The sequence below is a fragment of the Pan troglodytes genome, chromosome 6 (assembly GCF_028858775.2).
Source record: "Pan troglodytes isolate AG18354 chromosome 6, NHGRI_mPanTro3-v2.0_pri, whole genome shotgun sequence".
Taxonomy (NCBI): Eukaryota; Metazoa; Chordata; class Mammalia; order Primates; family Hominidae; genus Pan; species Pan troglodytes.
Window position 1 is genome coordinate 11,896,249 of NC_072404.2, and position 27,188 is coordinate 11,923,436.

At 44.3% G+C, this 27,188-nt stretch overlaps 1 protein-coding gene across 1 annotated transcript in view; it reads right to left on the reverse strand.

Annotated features, from left to right (window-relative positions):
* The window catches only part of LOC742579 (mismatch repair endonuclease PMS2), a 54,390-nt gene that overhangs the window by 9,586 nt on the left and 17,616 nt on the right, over positions 1-27,188 (reverse strand). The window contains 7 exon segments of the mRNA XM_063813972.1: positions 176-343; positions 4,084-4,224; positions 4,226-4,943; positions 6,628-6,712; positions 9,971-10,070; positions 12,115-12,212; positions 19,856-19,914. Of these exon segments, the coding sequence (XP_063670042.1) occupies positions 176-343; positions 4,084-4,224; positions 4,226-4,943; positions 6,628-6,712; positions 9,971-10,070; positions 12,115-12,212; positions 19,856-19,914 (1,369 nt within the window).

Sequence of the window (27,188 nt, forward strand, 5' to 3'; positions counted from 1 at the left end):
TTTATTTTTTACACCCCTCCTTCCTAGATCTCTTCTTTTTTAAAGTAGATACAAAGTCTTGCTGTGTTGTCCAGGCTGGTCTCAAACTCCTGGCCTCTTGTGATCCTCCTGCCTCGGCCTCTATTAGATCTTCAATTTGAGGGGGAATCTGGGAATGAACACTAAACACACTCACGCTATGAGCCTCTGCCCCTGGAGCACGGTGTGCTGCTGCAGCATCTCGAAGTTATACTTCTCGTCCGTGGCATGCTGGTCCACTATGAAGATATCCTCATTCAGTTTGGTTATTATAAATCCCAGGTTAAACTGACCAATGATTTCCATTTCTGCAAACATCGTTTTACTGCAGGTAGAAAATGTTAATTATCAGACATTTTACAAGATTATTTTTCTGATTATGTTATAGAACACTGTAATAAAAAAAAAGTCAAACAATACAAAAACAAAATAAAGTCCCTAGCCATCCCGCTTTCTTTCTTTTTTTTTGAAACAGAGTCTCGTTCTGTCACCCAGGCTACAGTGCAATGGCACAATCTTGGCTCACTGCAACCTCCACCTCCCGGGTTCGAGTGATTCTTCTGCCTCAGCCTCCTGAGTAGCTGGGATTACAGGTGCGCCACCATGCCCAGCTAATTTTTGTATTTTTAGTAGAGACAGAGTTTCACCATGTTGGTCAGGCTGGTCTCGAACTCCTGACCTCATGATCTGCCCGCCTTGGCCTCCCAAAGTGCTGGGATTACAGGCGTGAGCCACTGCGCTCAGCTTAACCATCCCACTTTCTAAAGATAACATTAATTATTCATTCATCCAACTCTCCGGAGAAGACATCAGTTGCTACTATTAATGATTTAAATGGAATATATCCTTCTAGACCCTTGTCTCTCTATATAATTTTTTTAATTTTAAAAAACAAAAATGGAATCTTAATTCTCCATTCTGTCATCACTTAATGCATCTGAAAGACGTTTTCAGACCTGTACACATAGATCTACTTCATTATTTTTTCTTTTAAGACGGAGTCTCACTCTCTGTTGCCCAGGCTGGACTGCAGTGGCGCGACCTTGGCTCACTGCAACCTGCGCCTCCCAGGTTCGAGCGATTCTCCTGCCTCAGCCTCCCGAGTATCTGGGACTACAGGCATGCACCGCCAAGCCCAGCTAATTTTTTTATTTTTAGTAAAGACAAGGTTTCACCATGTTGGCTAGGCTGGTCTTGAACTCCCGACCTCAAGTGATCCACCTGCCTCGGCCTCCCAAAGTGCTGGGATTACAGGCGTGAGCCACCGCACCCGGCCTACTTCATTCTTTTTAATGGCCACATAGGAATTCATTGCATGGATGTACCATAACTTGTTTGACAAATCCCCTGCTAAAGGACATTTCGGTTGTTTCCAATTTCAATAGTGCACTCAAAGCTGCAACAAATACTTCTGTGCATAAACCTACTCATCTGTGGGTGCATTTCCGTGAGACAGACACTACAGGTAGAACTACATGTGTACTTTTTGATGGGAAATCTGTGAAAAGTCACACTCCCACCAATGGTGTGTAAGAGCACCTTTCTGCCAATGCTGGATATCAATCCTTCTCATCTTTGCCAGGCCCACCACTGGGTGCTTTGCTGGGTGGCTTCAACATCCAATGTCATTAAATACTAACTTAGTCAATCTGGACAAAAGACAGACACCACCGCTAACCTTCACACGAGAAATTGACACTGTCATTCTCAGTTCCACACAATTAAATCCGGTGAAAACGGATTTTCTGCAGTATCAGCGCGGTGACGACAAGAAATGGCTCTGTTAAAGCAGCCATGGACGTTTTCTGGTTCTCACCTGGTGGCCTGAGCTGAGGATGAAAGGAGCTATAATGTAATCCCAGCACTTTGGGAAGACAAGGTGGGCAGATCATTTGAGGTTGGGAGTTCAAGACCAGCCTGGCCAACATGGTGAAACCCCATCTCTACTAAAAATAAAAAAATTAGCCAGGCGTGGTGGTGGACACCTGTACTCCCAGCTACTTGGGAAACAAAGGCAGAAGAATCGTTTGAACCCGGGAGGCAGAGGTTGCAGTGAGCTGAGATCGTGCCAGTGCACTCCAGCCTGGGTGAGTGAGACTCTTGTCTCAAAAAAAAGAGAAAGGAGCTGATATTGTTGTTTCTATAAGTGCTCCAGGAAGACCCGGTCCCATGCCACCATGCTCGTCACCATCACAATCAACCACAGGGGACAGTTTGGTGAACTGTGAGACCTCCACATGGCATGGATTACTGAGCCCACATTTCCTATGGTGAGGGGCTCCACACAGAGCTCAAATCCAAGTCATAACCAAACCAATCCCCAAATCCTATCTTTGAGGGTCTGTTTCCTGGTACCGATTCCATATCAGGCAAAGTGCAATCAATCAAGAGACAAAAACCATACCAGTGATTTTAACAGGGATTTTTTTTTTTTTCTTAAGACAGGGTCTTGCTCTGTCACCCAGGCTGGAGTGCAATGGCATGATCATAGCTCACTGCAGCCTCAAACTCCTGGGCTCAAGTGAGCCTCCTGCCTCAGCCTCCTGAGTACCTGGGACTACAGGCGTGCAGCAGTGTACTTAGCTAACTTTTTTTTTTTTAGAGATGGGGCCTCATTATATTGCCCAGGCTGGTCTCAAACTCCTAGCCTCAAGTGATTCTCCTGCCTCAGCCTCCCAAAGTGCTGGAATTACAAGGTGTGCACCACCATGCTAGGCCTGAGGAGGAAAAATATATAATAAGGCATTACACAAAGTAGCAAAAGGTGGTTAACTACTATGCTAAGAAATACAGGAATGGAAAATGCTACTACCCTAGGGAAGAGGGAGAGTCCTCAGAAAAGGAACTCTTTTTTCTTTTTCCTTTTTCTTTTTTTTTTTTTTTGAGATGGAGTTCGCTCTTGTTGCCCAGGCTGGAGTGCAATGGTACAATCTCGGCTCACCACAACCTCCGCCTCCCAGGTTCAAGCGATTCTCCTGCCTCAGCCTCCCAAGTAGCTGGGATTACAGGCATGCACCACCATATCCCACTAATTTTGCATTTTTAGTAGAGAAAAGGTTTCTCCATGTTGGTCAGCCTGGTCTCGAACTCCCGACCTCAGGTGATCCACCCACCTCGGCCTCCCAAAGTGCTGGGATTACAGGCATGAGCCACCATGCCCAGCAGAAAAGGAACTCTTGTAAGAGGCTCCTACCCACTCAGGCTGAGTTTCAGACCTCCTTGGAGCAGCAGTGGCCGCAGCCTGCTGGATGGAGAGAAGCTGCCAGAGTGAGTGATGACGCAGGAACTCCTGCCCCGCAGGAGGGAAGGAAAAGAACATCCCAGAAGCATCCCAGATACCAGCACAAATACGACCTCCCCTGGCACCGATCCCAGGCTCTCCCGGCAATTGTCTGAATATGCCCTGGTTCCCAGTACATACATAATCTGCTCAAAAGCTGGTGCTGGCCTAAAAGACCCAAGTCTTCCATGTGTTTGGAGTCTGGGTCCTGCCACAGAGAACAGGATCTGGCCAGGGGCAGATGACGGAATTACAACTGCGCACTACCGTGCCCAGCCAATTTTATTGTAGAGACGAGGTCTCCCTATGTTGTCCAGGCGGGTCTTGAACTCCTGGGCTCAAGTGATCCTCCCTCCACGGTTTGGCCTCCCAAAATGCTGGGATTACAGGCGTGAGCCACTGCACCCAGCCTCAAAATACTCTTAAGAAAAAACTTTACCTGGCGGGGTGTGGTGGCTCACACCTGTAATCCCAGCACTTTGGGAGGCCAAGATGGCTGGATCACCTGAAGTCAGGAGTTCCAGACCAGCCTCGCCAACATGGTGAAACCCTGTTTCCACCAAAAATACAAACATTAGCCAGGCCTGGTGGCGTGCACCTATAATCCCAGCTACTCAGGAGGCTGAGGCAGGAGAATCGCTTAAACCCAGGAGGTGGAGGCTGCAGTGAGCCAAGATCGTGCCACTGCATTCCAGCCTGTGCACAGAGCAAGATTCTGTCTCAAAAAAATAAAAAATAAAAATAAATACAAATTTAAAATAAAAAGTAAAAAATTAAAACTTTACCTTATCTCTTTTCTTAGTTCATCTTCGGCTGCTTGATTTTCTCCAGGACAAATCCTTGCCCTAAACTTCCTGTAATTCTGTTCCCCTTCACTTTGCTGTGCTTCATGATGTAACTGCTTTATTCGTTTAGCTAAAGAACTCAGAAAAGTTCAGGGGCACAACTTTCTTATTAATTTTCACAGCTACATCAACCTGAGAGGCTGACACGTTCTGAGTATTTACTAACTTTTGACGAATGTCAGAATTGGAAAGAATTTCTTCTTTCTTAAAACACTTTGTGTTTGGGGATGTGAGATTAGTTGGCTGAGGCAAAACTCGAAATTTACACCCGGTATCTTCCTGGTTTGAATGGCAGTCCACATCTGAAAAACAGTCGTCAGTTTCAGGCGCTTTCTCCTGAGAGTCCACATGTTCCTGCGAGCCCCTGTCCCCTGGGGTGCTGGCCACACACTCGCTGCTGCAGTGACTGCCCGTGTCTGGGATGCTGAACCCCTCAGAATCCACGGAAGTGCTGCCGTGCCCCGAGTCCTTCTCCACCTCCGCTCTGTCCGTAGGGTCACTGGGTCCCTGACTGGAACTCGCTGCCTCTTTCTGAGGTCTCAGGACGCCTCTGTCAGAGATGGCATCTGAAGTGCTAGAAGACAGCATACCCCTTTTCTGTCCTAGAGGGCTCCTTCTTGGTTCTGGAGTCTTTGGGCTGTGAGGCTTGTTCTCTGTTGTGTGACGAAGAGAAAAGGCCTCTCGCAGTCTGGAAATGGACACATCCCTTTTTTCTTCTCCAGTCCTTAATGAAGGGGATTGATCCTGCTTTTCTACCATGGGCTTTTCCAAATCCGCTGCATGCATTTTTATTAAGTTACCTAAGCAAACGTGGACGGAGAAGAGGGTCAGGGACTATCCTGAAATGGTGAGAGGACGTGCTTATGTGAACAGATACTTCACAAAAGAGGAGATCCACATGCTAATTACACAGATGAACACGGTTCAATGTTCAAAATAAAACTATAATATGGGCCAGGTGTGGTGGCTCACGCCTGTTATCCCAGCACTTTAGGAGGCCAAGGCAGGGGGATCGCATGAGGCTAGGAGTTCAGGACCGGTCTGGACAACATGGCAAAACCCTGTTTCCACTAAAAATACAAAAATTAGCCGGGTGTGGTGGCACATCTGTCATCCCAGCTACTTGGGAGGCTGAGGCACGAGAATCCCTTTAGCCCGGGAGGCAGAGGTTGCAGTGAGCCAAGATGCCACCACTGCTCTCCAGCCTGGGTGACAGAGCAACACTCTGTCTCAAAAAAAAAAAAAAAAAAAAAAAAAACCACAACACAATGCAATATGGCCATATACTCACCAGAATGGGTAAAATTAAAAAAACAACAAATGCTCACAAAGATCAGGATCAAGCGGAATGCTTGAATACCTCTGGTAGGAATGAACCTGGTACAGCTGCTTTGAAAAGTTCTCTGGGAATACCTCCTAAATCTGAATGTATGCACACCTGCAACCCAGCATAGCTACTCCTATCAGAAGTGCCTATCGGCCAGCACAGTGGCTCACGCCTGTAATCCTAGCCCTTTGAGGTCAGGAGTTCAAGACCAGCCTGACCAACACGCTGAAACCTCGTCTCTACTAAAAATACAAGAAAAATCAGCAGGGCATAGTGGAATGCACTTATAATCCAAGCTACTAGGGAGAATGAGAATGAGGCAGGAGAATCACTTGAACCTGGAAGGCAGGGTTGCAGCGAGCCAAGATCACTCCACTGCACTCCAGCCTGGGCGACAGAGTGAGACTCCCTCTCAAAAAAAAGAAAGAAGAAGAAGTGCCTATCTCTATGCTCGTCAAAAGACGTGGATGAGGATGTTCATGACGGCATTCTTCATTATAGCCCGAAACTGGAAACAATTCAAATATTCACAAATGATGATATCTGACTATAACGGAACACTGTATAGCGAACGAATAAATGAATTTTGCCGCATGACTTGGATGAATCTCACAAACAAAATAATGAGAGAAAGAAACAAATCACAGAAAAGGACAGACTGAATAACTTCAAATTAAAAACAGATTAAACTATACTGTTTTGGTTTTTGTTTGTTTGTGTGTCTGTTTTTCTGAGACAGAGTCTCCCTCTGTCACCCGGGCTGGAGTGCAGTGGCACGATCTTGGCTCACTGTAAGCTCCGCCTCCCGGGTTCACACCATTCTCCTGCCTCAGCCTCCCGAGTAGCTGGGACTACAGGCACCTGCCACCACACCCGGCTAATTTTTTATATTTTTAGTAGAGACGGGGTTTCGCCATGTTGGCCAGGCTGGTCTTGAAATCCTGATCTTAACTTATCCGTTCACCTCAGCCTCCCAAAATGCTGGGATTACAGGGCGTGGACGGTGAAACCCTGAGCAAGACCCCGTCTCAAAAAAAAAAAAAAACTTACATGACCATAAATTGTTATCTCATTCCAGTCATAGCAGAGCTGTAGAATTTCATTTTATTCTTTGAGGCATTAGTCACTAGTTGTACTGAAATGCCAATGGAACTTACCTGAATCAACAGAAATGTTAAGAACAACAAATGGATACTGGTGTCGATTATACATGCGGTAGACGTCATTCACGAGTCTGCAGACCTGCACAAAATACAAGGAGTAGAAAAGAAAAAATGACAAATGTTTCCGACCCCCCGCATTCTAACAACATACTATTCTAACCAACCAGCATGTTCTTAGAAGGGGATACTTTTTTGTTTTTTTTTTTGAGACAAGGTCTCGCCTTGTCACAGCCTGGAGTGCAGTGGAGCAATCATGGCTCACTGCAGCCTCAACCTCCCAGGTTCAAGTGATCCGCCTGCCTCAGCCTGCCATGTAGCTTGGACTACAGGCAGGACTTTTTTTTTCTTTTCTTTTTTTTCTTTTTTTTTTTTTTTTTGAGACGGAGTCTCGCTCTTGTTACCCAGACTGGAGTGAAATGGCGCGATCTTGGCTCACTGCAACCTCTGCCTCCAGGGCTCAAGTGATTATCCTGACTCAGCCTCCAGAGTAGCTGGGATCACAGGCACATGCCACCACGACCAGATAATTTTTGTATTTTTAGTAGAGACGGGGTTTCACCACGTTGGCCAGGCTGGTCTCGAACTCCTGACCTCAGCTGATCTGCCCGCCTCGGGCTCCCAAAGTGCCAGGATTATAGGCGTGAGCCACTACACCTGGCCTAAGGATACATTTTTTAACAGCTTTACTGAGATATGACTAACATGGAATAAACTACACATATTTAAAGTGTGCAATTTCATAAGCTTTGACATATACACAAACACCTGTGAAACTATCCCCACAATCAAGATAATGAATATATCCATCACCAAAAGTTTCCTCACAACTCTCAAAGTGTTATTTCTCGGACAGGCGCGCTGGCTCATGCCTGAAATCCCAGCGCTTTGGGAGGCCGAGGCGGGCGGATCACAAGGTCAGGAGATCGAGACCATCCCGGCTAACACAGTCAAACCCCGTCTCTACTAAAAATAATACAAAAAAATGAGCCGGGCGTGGTGGCGGGTGCCTGTATTCCCAGCTACTCGGGAGGCTAAGGCAGGAGAATTGCATGAACCCAGGAGATGGAGCTTGCAGTGAGCCGAGATGGCGCCACTGCACTCCAGCCTGGGCGACAGAGCGAGACCCCAGAAAAAAAAAAAAAAAAACAAAGTTGTATTTCTCTAATCATAGATTCCTAAAACTGAGTCTTTTTCCAACCTAAAGTTGCTCTCCGAGAAATTCTAGTGAAATACGGGCACAGCTTAAATGTTCATAAAACACATTCAATGTACATAGAAAAGTATTTATGACATTAAAATGTCATTAGAAATAAACCTAAATATCACATTATTAATAGTTATAATTAATAATTATTAATCCATCACACTATAGGTTAAAAAATTTAGAAGTTCAACCACATCTGGCAGATTACAAGCAAACTCTAAAGCATCATTGAAAAACAGGGGCTGGGAGCGGTGGCTCACGCCTGTAATCCCAGCACTTTGGGAGGCCGAGGCAGGTTGATTGCCTGAGCTCAGGAGTTCTCGACCAGCCCAGGCAACACAGTGAAACCCCATCTCTACTCAAATACAAAAAATTAGCCAGGCATGGCAGCATGTGCCTGTAATCCCAGCTACTCGGGAGGCTTGAACCTGGGAGACGGAGGTTGCAGTGAGCCAAGATCACGTCACTGCACTCCAGCCTGGGCAACAGAGCAAGACTCCGTCTCAAAAAAAAGAAAGAAAGAAAGAAAAAAAACCAGAAAATATTACTGAGGTACAATGTTGTGTTGCTAAGATACAAACTCAAAAAACCCATGTCATCATATCAAGATGATCAGTTTAAATCTGAGGCAGAAGTAATCTGAGCCCTATTTTCCTAGGAAAACAGAAAGAAGAGAAAATATAGAAATCTATAGAAAATATAGAAACCATGTAATCAGTCTATACTGAAAGGTGATGCAGAATGTTATAAAATGTTTAGTTTCTTCAAATAGTTTTAGTTTTTACAATAATATACTGGTAATTAATATGTTTATATATTTATGTATATATATACACACAACATATATAATGTATATAAACACATACAAACACACTCATGTATATGCAATTTAAAAAACTGTACACAGAGGCTGGGCGCAGTGGCTCACGCCTGTAATCCCAGCACTTTGGGAGGCCAAGGCAGGCAGATCACGAGGTCAGGAGTTCGAGACCATCCTAGCCATATAGTGAAACCCCGTCTCTCCTAACGATACAAAAAATTAGCCAGGCATGGTGGTGCATGCCTGTAATGCCAGCTACTTGGGAGGCTGAGGCAGGAGAATCATTTGAACCTAGGAGGCAGAGGTTGCAGTGAGCCAAGATGGCGCTATTGCCCTCCAGCCTGGGTGACAGGGCGAGACTCTGTCTCAAAAAAAACCCAAAAAACAACAAAAAAAAACTGTACACAGATAGATGTGCTCCTTGATTTATGATAGGGTTATATTTATGTATGTATATACACACAACACATATAATGTATATAAACACATACAAACACACTCATGTATATGCAATTTAAAAAACTGTACACAGAGGCCAGGTGCAGTGGCTCACGCCTGATAAACCCATAAGTTGAAAATACTGTATGTCAAAAATGCCTTTGTGATAACCGAACCTACTGAATGTCCTATCTCAGCCTTGCCTCAGAATACTTACATTAGTCTATAGGCAAAATAACACAATACCTATGTTATAATAAAATGTTGAATATCTTCTGTGATTGATTGAATACTATACCGAAAAACAATGGTTACATAGGTACTTGAAGTATGGTATCTACTGCAAAAATAACTTTTGCAACAAGGTGAAGTAGTAGAAAAATACTTTTTTTTTTTTGAGACACAGTCTCGCTCTGTCACCCAGGCTGGAGTGCAGTGGCACAATCTCGGCTCACTGCAAGCTCCGTCTCCCAGGTTCAAACGATCCTTCTGCCTCAGCCTCCCATGTAGCTGGGATTACAGGCGTAGGCCACCACGCCTGGCTATTTTTTGTATTTCAGTAGAGACGGGGTTTTGTCATGTTGGCCAGGCTAGTCTCGAACTCCTGGCCTCAAGCAATCCACCTGACTCGGCCTCCCAAAGTGCTGGGATTACAGGCATGAGCCACTGCGCCCAGCCAGAAAAATCTTCAGTTGAAACATCTTAAGTTGGGGGCCATCTGCAGTAAACTTCTGTAAATGCCCAAAATAAGATAATGTTAAAGCCATGTCTCAAAGTCCCGAGTTCCATGTAAACTGCCTATTAACAGAAAAAAAGTTATCGATTAAAAGTCAAAGGCATAAAGAACAAACAAATACAAAAAAAATTTTAAATACCTTTGCTGGGTCACAAGGACACCGGTTGACAAAGAAAAACTGTCTGTCTGTTGAACTCCTTCCAACTCCACGTGCGCATTGTGAAATGAAACCTGAGATGCTAATCAACATTAATATGGTAAGAGCAGGATTCCAGAGTGAAAGGGATTAGAAATACGATCACACGGCACATTCTTCTTTTTTTTTTTGAGATGGAGTTTCACTTTCATTGCCCAGGCTGGAGTGCAATGGCACGATCTCGGCTCACTGCAACCTCTGCCTCCCAGGTTCAAGCGATTCTCCTGCCTCAGCCTCCAGAGTAGCTGGGATTACAGGCATGCGCCACCATGTCTGGCTAATTTTTTATTTTTTTGTATTTTTAGTAGAGATGGAGTTTCACTATGTTGGTCAGGCTGGTTTCAAACTCCTGACCTTGTGATCCTCCCGCCTCGGCCTCCCAAAGTGCTGGGATTACAGGCGTGAGCCACCACACCCGGCCAACATGGCACATTCTTAAAGTGAAATGAAAACAAAACACCAGGTGACATGCTAATAAGTATCACAGTTGCAGTTCATCAGTATCTGTGCTCCAAATCTTGATGAGTCATCAAAGAACCAGACCTTCTGGAATGCTCTAAAGCTCCTGCAGTCAACCAATGCACCACAGGTGATGCAGTGCGTCCAAAACTGATGTGTTGCAGCTCTCCTTACCCTTCCTGATAAATCCTCAGCCTCTGTAAGTGGGTCTCGCTTCAAATGCATTCTCAGAACCTCCGTGCTGCCGCCCCTGGTTTGTCAATGAAGTCTAACCACTTGTGCTCAGGATTTTGCCCACATTCCCTCCCCTTTCAAAATCTCCCGGATAGGAAGCTTGTATCTCATGTCTTGGTAAAGTGCTTGCTTCACATGAGACCCACCCCAGGGATACCGGCATTTCCAGAACACCACCTTCACATAAAGACATAAAGCTCCATGTTTACAATTTCAGGCATAAGCCAAAAGCAAGTGGAGGAAGAGTAAGAAATATAGATCTCAAGGCAACAAACAAACAAACAAAAAGAAATACTGATCTTAGGCTGGGTGCGGTGGCTCATGCCTGTAATCCCAGAGCCTTGGGAGGCCAAGGTGGGCGGATCACCTGAGGTCAGGAGTTCAAGACCAGCCTGGGCAACATGGTGAAACCCCATCTCCACTAAAAATACAAAAAATCACCTGGGCATGGTGGTGAACACCTGTAGTCCCAGCTTCTCGGTAGGCTGAGGCAGGAGAATAGCGGGAACCTGGGAGGTGGAGCTTGCAGTGAGCCGAGATTGTGCCACTGCACTCCAGCCTAGGCAACGGAGCAAGACTCCATCTCAAAAAAAAAATATATATATATATAGAGAGAGAGAGAGAGAGAGAGAGAGAGAGAGAGAGAGAGACAGAGAGACAGAGAGACAGAGAGAGAGAATGAGATTTACAGGACCAATCCTATTTATGGAAGTGTCTATTTTCTTATACTAAAACTAATGACACTGAACTGCCTTCATCAGATGCCAGAAAAGTCAAAATCATTTAAAATGATAAAATAATTTACAAGTTAGTCTAACTAAACAGAGCCTTAAAGAAGACCTGCTCAACAGAAAACCACCTGAAATATACCAGTTACTCAGAACATGGTTTGAATTAAGTAACTGACTCCTTTGTATAAATCATCTTTCTTAGCAATAGCATTGCTCACAGTTTTATAAAGGACATAAAAGACTATTATCCCTAGCCAGGCATGGTGGCTCATGCCTGTAATCCCAGCACTTTGGGACACCAAGGTGGGCGGACCATCTGAGGTCAGGAGTTCGAGACCAGCCTGGCCAACATGGAGAAACCCCGCCTCTCCTAAAAATACAAAATTAGCCAGGCATGGTGGCACGTGCTTGTAGTCCCAGCTACTCAGGAGGCTGAGGCAGGAGAACTGCTTGAACTCGGGAGGCAGAGGTTGCAGTGAGCCAAGATAGCGCCATTGCACTCCAGCCTGGGAAAGAGTGAGACTCCGTCTCTTAAAAAAAAAAAAAAAAAAAAAAAAGACATGAAACTATTAGCCCTAAAAATCACTATCTTTAAAAAAATTTTTTAAAAAACTCTCAAGATAAAATGTTCAATTGTCATTCTCTTGCCAGCAATCTACTTACTAAAAAAGATTATGCAGAGCATCCGAACAGCCCAGACCATACTCCTCACACATGGAGTCACTAGGGGGCAGCTGAACAAAAGGAATGAGGCTTTGCAACTAAAACAAACAAACAAAAAAATTCACAGTTACTTCCTAATAAAGACAGGGTGGACTTACTTGTTTTCTTTCCTAGTCAAGCTATCCACATTACGAGCACAAAAAAATTAAAAAATTCTCTTTTTTGTCTTGTTTTTTGAGACAGGGTCTCCCTCTATTACCCAGGCTGGAGTGCAATGGCTCAATCATACCTCACTGCAGCGTCAAACTCGTGGGTTCAAGCAATCCTCCTGCCTCAGCCTCCTGAGTGAGCAGCTGGGACTACATTAACATTGATTAACATCAATGTTATGTATATACACAAATATAAATATTACACCCTAATATGCAATAGTACGTATGATACATATGCGACATATGTATTTCAATTACACAAGCACATATATACAGTTTGCGTGTATACACACACACACACACACACACACACACACACACACACGCATTTATGCCTCAGTCTTCTTGGTCCAAAAGTCAGGATTTTACTTAACAGGGAAAAACTACATACCTTCCCACTAAGATCAAAAACAAGGTAGTAATAAAATGCTCATTATCTACAATTAGAGAAAACAATTAGAGGACTATAAGAAAAAGTAAAAGTGCTCGGGCACGGTGGCTCACGCCTGTAATCCCAACACTTTGGGAGGCCGAGGCGGGCAGATCACTTGAGGTCAGGAGTTCGAGACCAGCCTGGTCAACATGGTGAAACCCCCATCCCTATTAAAAATCCAAAAAAAAAAAATTAGTTGTATTATTAAGGTCAACTTACCCTACCTAGGATAAGGTCAGTTACCCTAAATTACTTTATAAATATGCAATCCCAATAAAAATATCAAAAAGCTTTTTCCTGGAACTAGATAAGCTGACACTACAGTTCTTATGGGGTGGAAGAAAATCAAAAACAGCTCAGGGAAGAACACCATTTGGACATGGACAAAACTGTATCCAGGCCAGGTGCGGTGGCTCATGCCTGTAATCCCAGCACTCTGGAAAGCTGAGGCAGAAGGATTGCTTGAGGCCAGGTGTTTGAGACCAGCCTTAGAAACATAGCAAGACCCTGTCTCTACAAAGAAAAATATATATATATTAGAAAAAATATATAGAGAGAGAGACATGAGGACTTCTGCCCTCAGTTGTGATAAACTAACAGGTACTCCAACCTGAAATGGCACATAACAAAGAACAGCAGCAACAACAAAATCAAAAACACAAAGAAAAATAAAACGGAGAACATATACGAAGCAATGGTTTCTTTGTTTTTCTTTTTTTTGTTTTTGAGATGAAGTCTCCCGCTTGTCATCTAGGCTGGAGTGCAATGGCACAATCTCGGCTCACTGCAACCTCCATCTCCCGGGTTCCAGTGATTCTCCTGCCTCAGCCTCCTGAGTATCTGGGATTATAGGCATGTACCACCACACCCGACTAATTTTTGTATTTTTAGTAGAAACGGGGTTTCCCTATGTTGGCCAAGCTGGTCTTGAACTCCTGACCTCGTGATCCGCCCGCCTCGGCCTCCCAAAGTGCTGTGATTACAGGTATGAGCCACCACGCCCGGGCTGAAGCAATAGTTTTCAAGGCACTGATTATCAGGCAGTAGAGTTATCTATGAGTGATGGGAAATAAACAAGGTGAACCAATCAACTTCTGCCTTGAGTGTTTCCAGGCCACAGAGGAGGGAAGAAGAACAGAGGCAGATGTGAGGAGTAGGAGTTGTGAGATGGGAAAATGGGCAGGAAATTACAACCCATAAGGAAATAAGAATCAGTCCAAAAAAACTGGCCCAGAACTGACAGAGAGTTTACAACCGGCACAAAGCACTGAGAGAGTTCATCATTCTATTCCACATGTTCAAAAAATTGAGACAGGCAAGATGTAAAAAAGACCCACGCTAACCTTCTACAGACAGAAACTACAATATCTAAGATGAAAATTATACTGGACAAGATTAACAGCATCGTGGAAAAAACAGATTACTGAATATGAAGACAGCAACAGAAGTTACATAAAATGAAACAGAGAAAAAAGAATTAAAAGCAAATAAAGAGCAACAGTGTGTTGTGGGAAAATTTCAAGTGGCCTAATATACAGGCAACAAGAATCAATGGAGGGGAGGTGGTGGGTATGTGAAGAAATAATGATAAAAATGTTCCCAAAGTGATGACACTATAAACCCAAGATCCGAGAAGTTCAATGATCCCCAACACAGAAACATGAAAAAAATGATACCATGATGTATTGCAATCAAATTCCCCAAAACTAGTGATAAAAAGTTTACAACAATAAGGGGGGAAAGAAAAAAAGACATGTTATATATAGGGGAACAAAGATGAGTATGAGATCAGGTTTCTCTTAGAAAAAAATGTAAGCAGGAAGACAATAGAGAAACATATTTAAAGCACTGTGGAGAAATATCCAGCAGAAACACCTTTAAAAGCTAAGACACAATGAAGACATTTGCAGACATACAAGAATTCACCATCAACTAGAAGAAATGTTAAAAAAAAGTCCTTCAGGCAGAAGTAAAATGACAGCAAATAAAAACTTAGATTTACACAAAGGAATGAAGAGTATCAGAAATGGTAACTGTGTATTTTCTCTCATTACTTACATCTCTTTAAAAGATAACTGGGCCGGGTATGGTGGCTCACACCTGTAATCCCAGCACTTTGGGAGGCTGAGGTGGACAGGTCACCTGAGGTCAGGAGTTTGAGACCAGCCTGGCCAACATGGTGAAACCTTGTCTCTACTAAAAATACAAAAACTAGCCGGGCGTGGTGGTGGGTGTCTGTAATCCCAGCTACCCGGGAGGCGGAGGCAGGAGAATCACTTGAACCTGGGAGGCAGAGGTTGCAGTGAGCCGAGATCGCACCCCTGCACTCCAGCCTGGGGGACAGAGTGAGACTCCATCTCAAAATAAATAAATAAATAAATAAATAAATAAATAAATAAATACTGTTTAATTAACAACAATGTAATAGATTGTGTGTGGCACTGATACCACCTGTAAAAATAAAATGAACAACGGTATAAAGACCAAAGGAAAGAAGTGGAAGTATCCTATTGTAAACTTCTCTTACTCTAAGAAAAATGGTAAATTACTTAAGAATAAACTGGATAATTAAAGTTGCATACTATAAATTCTAACTCACTAAAATAACAAAACAGTGGATAGCTAAAAACTCAACAAAAGATATAAAGTAGAATCATAAAAAATTCTCAATTAATCAAAAGAAAGGAAGACGAACAAAGACATTTTAAAAAGAAACAAAGTGAGACTAAAAGAAAGCAAAGACAATGGACTATAACCTAACTAGTTTAATCAATAATCACATTACATGTAAACAGTCTATACATCCCCAATTATGAGACAGAAATAGACTGATGAAAACAAGCAAGATCCAAATCTTGCTGCCTACAAGAAATAATACTTTAGATATAAAGATGCAAATAGGTTAAAAGTAAAAGGATGGAATAAGATATACCATGCATGCATTACTCAAAAGAATGCTACATAAATAACAAAGTACATTTCATAGCCTGGAATATTAGCAGGGATAAGGAAGGCCATTTTACAAAGTGGTTAATTAATCAACAGGACGTAATGACCTTGAACATTTATGTATCTAATATAACACATAAAGCAAAAAGTGGTAAAATTGCAAAGAGAAACAGAAACACAATTGCAGCAGGAGATTTCAATCCCCTCTCCCCCACAATTGATACAAGTAGGCACACAATCAACAAGGACATAATACACCTGAATAACACAACCAACCAACTTGATCTCATTAACATTTATCAAACACTCCACCAAATCAGAGCAGAACAAGTCATCTTCTCAAGCATGTGCAGAAGTTTCCCAAGACAGATCCTATTCTGAGCCATAAATATAAGAGGTTCCATGTAGTATTCCAGACAAAAATTCAGTCTAAATCTAATCATGAAGAAAGATCAGGGAAACCTAAATTTAAAGACTTCTATAAAATCATTGGCCTGTATTCTGCAAATATTATAATGGCACTGAGGAACAAATCTGTATTAAACAGACTTAAAAAGCATGAAAACTACAGGAAATTGACAGTCCTAGACTGAATCTTCTACCAAAAACTAAAAATTGCTATAAAGGAAATTAGTGGGAAATTGGTAAAACTGGAAAATGAACTATAGCTTAGATAAAAGAACTAAATCAATGATAAATTTCCTGAATTTAATTACTGTGCTATGGATATTTAATAGAATGTTCTTGATTTTTTGAGATATAATCTAAAACTTTACAGGGTAAAGAGGCATGACATATCATACCCACTCTCAAATAGTTCAGAAAATATATATATAAATATATATAAACACATATATGTATATATGCATATAAATGATTAATGTGGGAAAATGTTAAGAATGAAGTATCTGAACAAAAGGAAGTACCTGGGATTTCTTTGTAAAATCCTTGCAATTTTTCTGAAAATTTGAAATGATTTCAAAATAAAATGCTCAATAGAAAATAATGCTATCAAATATATATTATATATATCAGATATATATTATATATACTATCATATATATTATATATTTGATATCAAATATATATTATATGTATACATTTGATATCAAATATATCAAATATATTTCAACAGAGCCTCAGAAAACAACTTAAAGGGATTCCATCTGGCCAAAGATGGAACCACTTAATTTTCAAAAAGAATCACAACTTCGACATACTGAAATATTTACTATCTGTTTAAACCCATAAGCTCATAATGGTAACAAAACAAAAAAACCTTCCTGCTTAGAAGCCTACTCAATATTTTAGAAACTTTCTTTCCTGCATGAATTACATAACCAAATAGAGAATAGAAATTTATCTTTAGAAAAGTATTCTAGGCCAGCTGTGGTGGCTCATGCCTATAATCCCAACACTGGGGAGGTCAAAGAAGAGGATCACTTGAGCCCAGGAGTTCAAGACCAGCCTGGGCAACATAGCAAAACCTGTCTCTACTAAAAATTAAAAAATTCGCTGGGCATTGTGGCACATGACTATACTCCCAGCTACTTGGGAGGCTGAAGTGGGAGGATCACTTGAGCACAGGAGTTTGAGGCTGCAGTAAGCCATAAACGCGCCAGCCTGGGCGACAGAGTGAGATTCTGTCTCCAAAAAAAGAAAAGAAAAGAAAGGTATTTTGGCTAGTAAATAAAGAAGAAATGGTAGAATTAGCAGATCACCATTTTGCCTCCCCTAATGAACGATTAAATCACAGCAATAATCAACAGTCAATAGTTCTTAACTTCACGAAACTAAACACATACCTCCAGAAGTAGACAAATGCCACGTACGGTACAGCTGTGTGAAAAGAATTGAACATAAACCTGATTAGACTTCCAGATCAAACTACCAATTTTACAAGGCATACAAGATATTTTTTAAAAATGTGCTAAAGGTGAAACAAGGGTAACACAATCCAAAATGAGGATAACCAACCCAGTTTCTTCAAAACAATGAGCACGCAAGAGACATAATATAGGAACTATTAAAAGACTTAACCCAACTGCCACATGTATTAAGAGAGTATTATGGGTTATTCCTAGCCCCTTTCAAAAAGATTCCTTATTAGCCAGGTGTGGTGGCTTACACCTGTAATCCTAGCACTTTGGGAGGCCAAAGTGAAAGGATCACTTAGACCAGGAGTTTGAGACCAGCCTGAGCAATACAGTGAGAATACATCTCTAGGCCAGAAACAGTGGTTCACGCCTGTAATCCTAGCACATTGGGAGGCCGAGGCGGGCAGATTGCCTGAGCTCTGCCTGAGCTCAGGAGTTCAAGACCAGCCTGGGTGACATGGTGAAACCCAGTCTCTACTAAAATACAAAAAAAATTAGCCGGGTGTGGCAGCGTGTGCCTGTAGCTACGCAGGAGGCTGAGGCAGGAGGATCATGTGAGCCAAGGAGATTGAGGCTGCAGTGAGTTGTGATCACGTCTCTACACTCCAGCCTGGGTGACACAGCAAGACCTTATCTCAAAAAAAAGGAAAAAAGAAACAGAACAAAACAGACTTCATCATTTAAAGACAAGCAGAAATACTTACAGACGAATCTTTTTAAAAGCCAAGAAAAGAGAGACTCCATGGAGAAAGTATCAGTTTGGAAGTAACAGATGTCAAAGGCAGACAAAGGGTCCTGGGAGGTAGGGGCTAGAAAATGCCCGCTGGATTCGACTGCAATGAAATCACTGGTAATCTTTACAGACTGACTCAGCAACGTGAAAAGCACAAAACTAAAACACTGAGAACTGAAATGAGAAACAGAAATGAGGAAATCTTCACAAGAGAGTAACTGTATTGTTTGCTGTGCAACCCAAACTGAAAGACGAACAAATATTTGAAGGATGATCAAGTCATTCATTCCCCCCATGATCTAGGACTCAACAGTAAAAACAGAATTCTGTCTACTTGGATCACAATATTTCCGTCCCTGGAAAAATTATATGCACCAAGTTCTCCTTGGGCAGCAGGCCCTCTGCTTACATAAGCACCAAGAATAAGCCATAAGTTACGGTAATTTGATGGTTGTTATTATGAAAGCTATCCGCAATTGTATCAACTGGAATGAAGAAAGTTTTCAAAGTCCTAGAAAATCTTTTAAATCCACAAGTAACAAAATTGGTTTCTCCTTATAATGAATACAAGCGATGTCATGGATGGTGCTATGGTTTCGGTTTGTGTCACCGCCCAAATCTCATGTTCACTTATAATCCCCAATGTTGGAGGTGGGGCCTGCTGGGAGGTGATTGGATCATGGGGGCAATTTCCCTTTTGGTGCTGTTCTCCTGACACTCAGTGACTTATCACAAGACGTGGTTGTTTAAAAGTGTGTAGCGCCTCCCCCTCCCTCTTCCTCCTGCTCTGGTGATGGAAGATGTACCCGCTTTCCCTTTGCCTTCCACCATGACTGTAAGTTTCCTAAGGCCTCCCCAGCCATGCTTCCTATGATAGAGCCTGCAGGTGAGCCAATTAAACCTCTTTTCTTTATAGATGACCCAGTCTTGGTTATTTCTCTACAGCAGTGTGAGAATGGACTAATACAGATGGCATTTTCCTTTTGTGATGACTGCCAAGAATATCAGTCCTGGGTGCGGCTCAATTTCAACAGCCTTAAAATCTACTATCCACACACACAAGCTTCACAAATCATTTTTGGTGTTGATCTGCCACACTAACTATATTTTACAGGACAATGTCTATTTCCACATTCCCATTTTAAAGTATGAATCCTGGCTGGGCGCGGTGGCTCATGCCTGTAATCCCAGCACTTTGGGAGGCTGAGGCGGGAGGATCACCTGAGGTCAGGAGTTTGAGACCAGCCTGGCCAACATGGTGAAACCCTGTCTCTTCTAAAAATACAAAAAATTAGTTGCCATGGTGGCACACGCCTGTAATCCCAGCTACTCGGGAGGCTGAGGCAGGAGAATCGCTTGAACCCAGGAGGTGGAGGTTGCAGTGAAGCGAGATCATGCCACTGCACTCCAGCCTGGGCAACAGAGCAAGACTCCATCTCAAAAAAAAAAAAGAAAAAAAAGTATGAATCCTTACAAACCTCTTAAAATGCATCATAAAATAAAGTTGAGGAACATATACACAAGCAGAAAAACTCACCTGCAATGTGTTCATTTTCTGCTGCTCTTGGAAACGTGCAGAGACTGTGGCTGGTAGACCTAGAGGGGGAGAAGCAGGTCACTGAAGTCATGAGTGCTCTGGCCTGCAAAGGCAGGAATCTCCTGCGTAAGAACCACAAAAGAAAGCTCAATAGGCTAACGCCCTGTGAACACTCAGCCTGCAAACACTCAGAAGGGCCTAAAAGAGTGATACAGGGTTTCGCCATGTTGGCCAGGCTGGTCTCAAATTCTGGCCTCAAGTGATCCGCCTGCCTTGGCCAACATGGCGAAATCCCGTCTCTACTTAAAAATAACAAAAAAATTAGCCAGGCGCAGTGTCACATGCCTGTAGTCCCAGCTACTCAGGAGGCTGAGGCATAAGAATCCTTTGAACCTGGCAGGTGGAGGTTGCAGTGAGCCGAGACCACACTGCTGCACTCCAGACTGGGTGAGAGACACTGTCTCAAAAAAAAAAAAAAAAAAAAAAAAGAGTGATAAGGGAAGCATGCACTTGTAACTTTGTAACTCTAAGATAATCAGGTAGTAATTAGATGAGCTAGACTCTCATGGGTAAGGTGACTCCTTTTACAAATAGTCTGCCATCATCAAATACAACCTGCAAAAAGAAAAAAAAAATTCCCATTATACGGCTCATGTTTTTTCTGGTTTGTTTGTTTGTTGAGACAGGGTCTCAATCTGCCACCCAGGCTGGAGTGCAGTGGTGCATTCACACCTCACTGCAGCCTCGACCTCCTGGGCTCCATTGATCCTCCCACCTCAGCCTCCTGAGTAGTTGGGACCACAGGTGCATCCCAGCATGCCTGGCTACTTTTGTATTTTTTGTAGCGTCAGGGTCTCCCTATGTTGCCTAGGCTGGTCTCTAACTCCTGGTCTCAAGGGATACTCTTGCTGTAGCCCCGCAAAGTGCTGGGATTACAGGTATGGGCCACTGCACCCAGCCCGCATTTTCTTATTGTCTCTTTAAACTGCTTAAAATCAAAGAAGCCATACGAATTGAGTATGTGAGCTCTCAGAAATGAAATGAACGTGTATAAAATATGGTTTTGTTTCTAAATTATCTAACTGAACTTGGTTATTGCTGCACCTAATAATCTTCTACTAAGAAAACTAGGATACGGGAGAAAGAACACTGGCCTGGGAGATAAGACTCCTGAGTTCTACTATGAGCAACTCTACCCACAAAGCCAGTGACCCAGTCAAGTCACCCACCTGCTAAGGCCCAGTCTCTTCCCCTAGCAACTGAGGCAGCAAGAGAGAATCCCTGCAGACTGTTCCTGCATTACTACCAGTCCCCAGGGCAGATCTAAGGGGGGAATCAGCAGACACTTAAATGAGAGAACAGAGGTGCTGACGGATGTTTAGAGGCGGTCGAAATCTGGAGCACGGAAAGGAGGAGGAAGGGCTGTTAGGGGTTGGGGGGAGTGGAGACGACGTCTGCAGCTGAGGCTGGTGACACCCTCCACGCCCCAGTAAGCCTCGTCCTCCCATATCTTCCCGTGTAGCGCCTCAAACCCAAACACACGCCTCTCTTGCAAGCGATCGGGACCCTCCCCCGCCCCATACTCTAAGGTCCCGAACACACGGTGACTTCACCCAGGCCCTTCTCGCTGCGGGCCCGAAAATCCAAAGACGTATCCTCCTGGGGCTCCCCAGATGCCGGGGCGGGGCTGCTGTCGCTGGCGCGCGTCTGCTCGCAAGGTCCCCTCTTGTCCACCTCACCAAGGCTGTTCTGCTCCCGAGGGGCCCGGGCCGGGCCTACGGGGCAAATCCAGGAGGGTGTCCTTCCAGGCGCCCAGATTCGCCTCCCTGGGACTCACCGTACAGCAGCGGCCTGGGCCAGGCCCCCAGGACACACATGGGCCAGGCCCGGGTCCCGCCGCCCCTTCGCCTCCGCCGCCACCTTCGCCACCTCCCGCCCGGTTCCCCTGGCCCCAGGGCCGCCGGCTCAGGGGCTCACGCTCGGGGGTCCCCGCTCGAGCCTCCACCCAGCCCGTGCGAACCCTGGCCCGTATAGCTCCGCGCCCGCCTAGGTGCTGGCCCGGGCGCTCAGCGTCCAGCCCCGCAGGCTCAGCGATTCTCGTCCACTGGGGGCCAAAGCCTGGGAACTAGAGCAAGCGGTAACCTGAGGACGCACAGGAAGCGAGGGCAGTGAGGCGGCGGCGCGCATGCGCGAACACGCACCCAGGGAGAGGTGCACACGCGCAGGAGTGCACCGGAAGTCCTCCTCCCAGGGCCCACCCTTGGTCCCAGGACAAGGGCCGGACTCTATTTCCCAGGAGCCTACCAGCGCCCCCCAAGTTTAGGGGCCGTTTCAAATGTCTCTACCCCGTCTAAAGGTTAAGAAGCCCCAGGCTATATGAGCTTTGGCAGCCCTGATCCCCGACTGAACTTCGCATTTGTCTTTACTCCCTTTTAGGGTCAAGTCCAGGGCTGCTGTGACTGGGTCCTGGAGCCCAAGGCCTCCAGGTTAGAACAGAGTTTCCCATAACGAGAAGGAAAGGAAAGGGTGTATCGTGGTCACTGCGCTGAAATGCTAAGAGAAGTTTCACTCAAATACTAGGACAGGATAAATGCCCAGCGATGCTTTCCAAGGAAGAGAAAGAAAATAGAATTTGTGGCCAGGAGCGGTGGCTCACGCCTGTAATCCCAGGACTTTGGGAGGCCGAGGAGGGCAGCTCGCGAGGTCAAGAGATAGAGACCATCCTGGCCAACATGGTGAAACCCTGTCTCTACTAAAAATACGAAAATTAGCTGGGCGTGGTGGCGCGTGCCTGTAATCCCAGCTACTCCGGAGGCTGAGGCAAGAGAATCGCTTGAACCCGGGAGGTGGAGGTTGCAGTGAGCCGAGATCGCGCCCCTGCACTGCAGCCTGGCGACGGAGCCAGACTCTGTAGCTTTTCTAGATCACACAGCGAATGCCTAAAAACTGTAGAGAAATCAGGAAATACACAAATCGAACAAAGAAAAGATACCTGTGATTTCACCTTCCCCAGGAGGATTATGTTTAGGGTTAGGTTATGTTGACCAAAAAGACTCAAAGTCTGTAAAGAGTTTTATTGTGGGCCTCCTATTTGAGTGACCATGGCTGGTGACACAGCCTCAGGGGGTCCTGAGAACGTGAGCCCAAAGTGGTTGGGTTACAGCTTGGTTTTATACATCTTAGGGAGACAGCAGTTACAGGCAAAGACATAAATCAATACATGGGATGTACACATTGGGTCAGCCTGGAAAGGCTTTCAGGTCACTAGCAGATTCAAAGATTGGCAGTTGATTCAGAGTTAAGTGTTGGCTGAACAGTTGGAAGATGACATAAAGAAATGGGCCATTGCGGTGGCTCATGCCTGTAATCCCAGCATTTTGGGAGGGTGACCTGGGAGGATCCCTTGAGGCCAGGAGTTCAAGGACAGCCTGGGCAACACAGCAAGAGCCCCATCTCTACAAAAAAAAAAAAAATTATCCAGGTGTGGTGGTGCATGCCTGTAGTCTCAGCTACTCAGGAGGCTGAGATGGGAGGATCGCTTGAGCCTGGGAAGTTGAGGCTACAGTGAGCCATGATGGTGCCACTGCACTCCAGCTTGGGCAACAGAGAAGAAAAGAAAGAGAAAGAGAGAGGAAGGAAGGAAGGGAGGGAGGGAGGGAAAAGAAAGAGGGAGGGAAAGAAAAGAAAAGAAAAGCTTGAGTTAAGATAAGGGGCATTGTGGAAACCAAGGTTCTTGTTATGTAGGTGAAGCCTCAGAACAGGCTTCAGAGAGAATAGATGATAAATATCTCTTATTGGATTTTAAAAGGTGTCAGAATCTCCAGAAAAGACCTGGAGTCTTTTCTGTAAGGGAAGGAGATTCTCTACAGAATGCAAATTTCCCCCAAAGAGATGGCTTTGCAGGACTATTTTAAAGTGTGACAAAGAAAATATATTATGGGGTAAAATACTATGATTTCCTTCAGGGACTGCTATCTGTCATGTGATGCTATATCAGAGTCTGGATGGAGTTGGGTATCTTACTGATACAAAGAGCCTGTTCTGTCAGTCTTATGATGTGTATTCTAGTGTTAATGTTGGTCAGCTGTGCCTAAACTCTGAAGGGAGGAGAGTATGACAAGGCATGTCCGACCCCCTCCTTCCCGTCATGACCTGAATTAGTTTTTCATGTTTATTTTGGATCCTGCTGGCCAACAGAGGAGTCCATTCAGCAGCTGTGGGGGCTTAGAATTTTATTTTTGCTTTACAATTAAAATGTCAATTTTCAAAAATGGGATATAAGGACAATGATTCATCACAATTTTTTGGTGAAATCTAACAGTGTTCTTGCCCAGTTGTTTCATAAAAACTGGTAAGGAGAAGACTAAAAATAAATTCTTCTGAGGCCAGGAACAGTGGCTTATGCCTGTAATCCCAGCAGTTTGTGAGGCCGAAGTGGGTGGATCATGAGGTCAGAAGATTAAGACCATCCTGGCCAACATGGTGAAACCCCATCTCTACTAAAACACAAAAAATTAGCTGGGTGTGGTGGTGCGTGCCTGTAGTTCCAGCTACTTGGGAGGCTGAGGCAGGGGAATCACTTGAACCCGGGAGGTGGAGATTGCAGTGAGACGAGATCACGCCACTGCACTCCAGCCTGGCAAAAGAGCAAGACTCCATCTCAAAATAAATAAATAAATTATTCTGTTAACCTAGAATATTCTCTCCACAAATTCAGAAAATAAAGAAAACAATTTTATCATTGAATAAGCATTAAACCAGACTGTGATGCCCATCACAGGTGATCCATTAATGAGATGCAAAGAGAAATAAAGCCTCTTTTTTTTTTTTTTGAGACAGAGTCTTGCTCTGTTGCCCAGGCTGGAGTGCAATGGTGTGATGTCGGCTCACTGGAACCTCTGTCTCCCCAGTTTAAGCAATTCTCCTGCCTCAGCCTCCCAAGTAACTGGGACTACAGGTGCATGCCACCACGCCTGGCTAATTTTTTGTATTTTTAGTAGAGACGGGGTTTCGTCATGTTAGCTAGGATGGTCTCGAAATCCTGACCTCATAATTTGCCCGCCTCGGCCTCCCAAAGTGCTGGGATTATAGGCATGAGCCATGGCGCCTGGCCAAAGCCTCCTTTTTGTATAGCCTGGCAGATACAATCCATTGCATACATGCTCTCAAGATAAACAGTAACTCATCCTCATGTAAAAGGACTTGCTATGCTTTTTTTTTTTTTTTTTTTTTTTTGAGACAGGGTCTCATTCTGTCATCCAGGCTGGAGTGTAGTGGTGTGATCTTGGCTCACTGTAACCTCCACCTCCTGGGTTCAAGTGATTCTCGTGCCTAAGCCTCTGGAGTAGCTGGAATTACAGACATGTGCCATCATGCCCAGCTAATATTTGTATTTTAGCAGAGACAGAGTTTCGCCATATTGGCCAGGCTAGACTCAAACTCCTTCTTTCAATTTCTGTGTGGCTTCAAGTGATCCGCCCATCTCGGCCTCCCCCAGAGTGCTGGGATTACAGGTGTGAGCCACCGCGCCTGGCCTGCTATGCATTCTTAAACACTCATCCTAAATTCACCTGGAAATCAAGGTGGCCACCCATGCTAGTTAATTACCTGTATCAGATAAAAAAAAATAAAACTTCTCATATCTCCTTGACAAGCAGGTAGTAACAGCTCAGGTGCCTAGGCTAAACTCCCTAGGCAACAGGAAGATAGGGACACTATTTTCCTTGAGGTTTACATTTCAAAGACAAGACTCTCAGGCTCTTAAGAAAAAAATTCCTGTGTTGTGGCCCGGCGGGGTGACTCACACCGGTAATCCCAGCACTTTGTGAGCCCGAGGCAGGTGGATCACCTGAGGTCAGGAGTTCAAGACCAGCCAGACCAACAAGGTGAAATCCCATCTCTACTAAAAATACAAAAATTAGCCAGGCGTGGTGGCAAGTTCCTGTAGTCTCAGCTACTCAGGAAGTTGAGACCTGAGAATTGCTTCAACCCAGGAAGTGGAGGTTGCAGTGAGCCGAGATCATACCACTGCACTCCAGGCTGGGTGAGAGTGAGATTCTGTCTCAAAAAAAAAAAAAAAAAATTCCCGGGTTGTAGTGTTGGCAAGAAGTTCATTTACCTTTTTAAAAGATTTAGATACATGTCAAAGGCACAAAAGAAGTTACTTATATTACAACGTTTATCAGGAAATACTCTTTAAAAAGGAGAGGAGAAAAGGTTAATTTACCTTTTGGCAAATAAGACAAATTTAATCTTTTTTTTTTTTTTTTTTTTTTTTTTTTTTTTTTTTTTTTTTTAAGAAAATCCATACAGTGAGGGCTGGGCACGGTGGCTCACATCATCTGTAGTCCCAGCACTTTGGGAGGCCAAGGCAGGCGGATTGCTTCAAGCCAGGAGTTCAAGACCAGCCTGGGCAACATGGGAAAACCCCATCTCTACTACAAATACAAAAATTAGCTGGGCGCAGTAGTACGCACCTATTGTCCCAGCTACTCTGGAGGCTGAGGCACGAGAACCGCTTGAACATGGGAGGCAGAGGTTGCAGTGAGCCGAGATTGAGCCACTACAATCCAGTCTGGGCGACAAGAGCAAAACTCTATCTCAAAAAATAAAAATAAATAAAAAACAAAAACAAAGAGCCCCTTTTCCATCTCCCCACCACAGAGCTGTCTGCAGTAATTTCATTTGCTTTTTTCCTCAGGGTTTACTGGGTTTCTGGGTTCCAGAAGGGGAAGTTCTCTTCAAGGTACAGAAACCACAACTCTGCAGAGAACCGCAGAGATGGCAGCATGACCAGACCCCGGTCAGGTGTGGGGAGGCTGCTGGGCTGAGACTTGGGCTGAACTTCCGCTGCAGGTCGACTTATTCCCATCAGCACCAAAGCCGCTGGAGGGGGTCATCCAACAGCAAAGGAAGCGGGGGCGCAGCTTGGAGGCTGTTTCAGAAGGTCCCACTGAGCCAAGGACTCAAGGCCTGGCCACAGCCCTCCCAAGTGAGGCCCAGATCATATTTCACCATGCTCAGAAAACCTTGTCTGCTCATTTCAGTCCATAGTGACTTTGCTTTCTTTAGGATCTCTCTTGCACTGTCCAACCCAGAGAGTTCCAAATCTGAATGGATTCCAGTGACAGAGTTAAATCACGCCCCACCTCAGCTTTTGAATTACAATCAATAGGGCTGGGTCCCAGCATCTGTATCTTAATGTTCCTCCATGTGATCCTCATGCTGAAAGGCTGGTATTTGCAAATCCCTTCTTGTGGGGAGTGAAGCGTTTTTTTAGAGACAGGCCTCACTCTGAGGCCCAGCCTGGAATGCAGTGGTGGGATCACAGCTC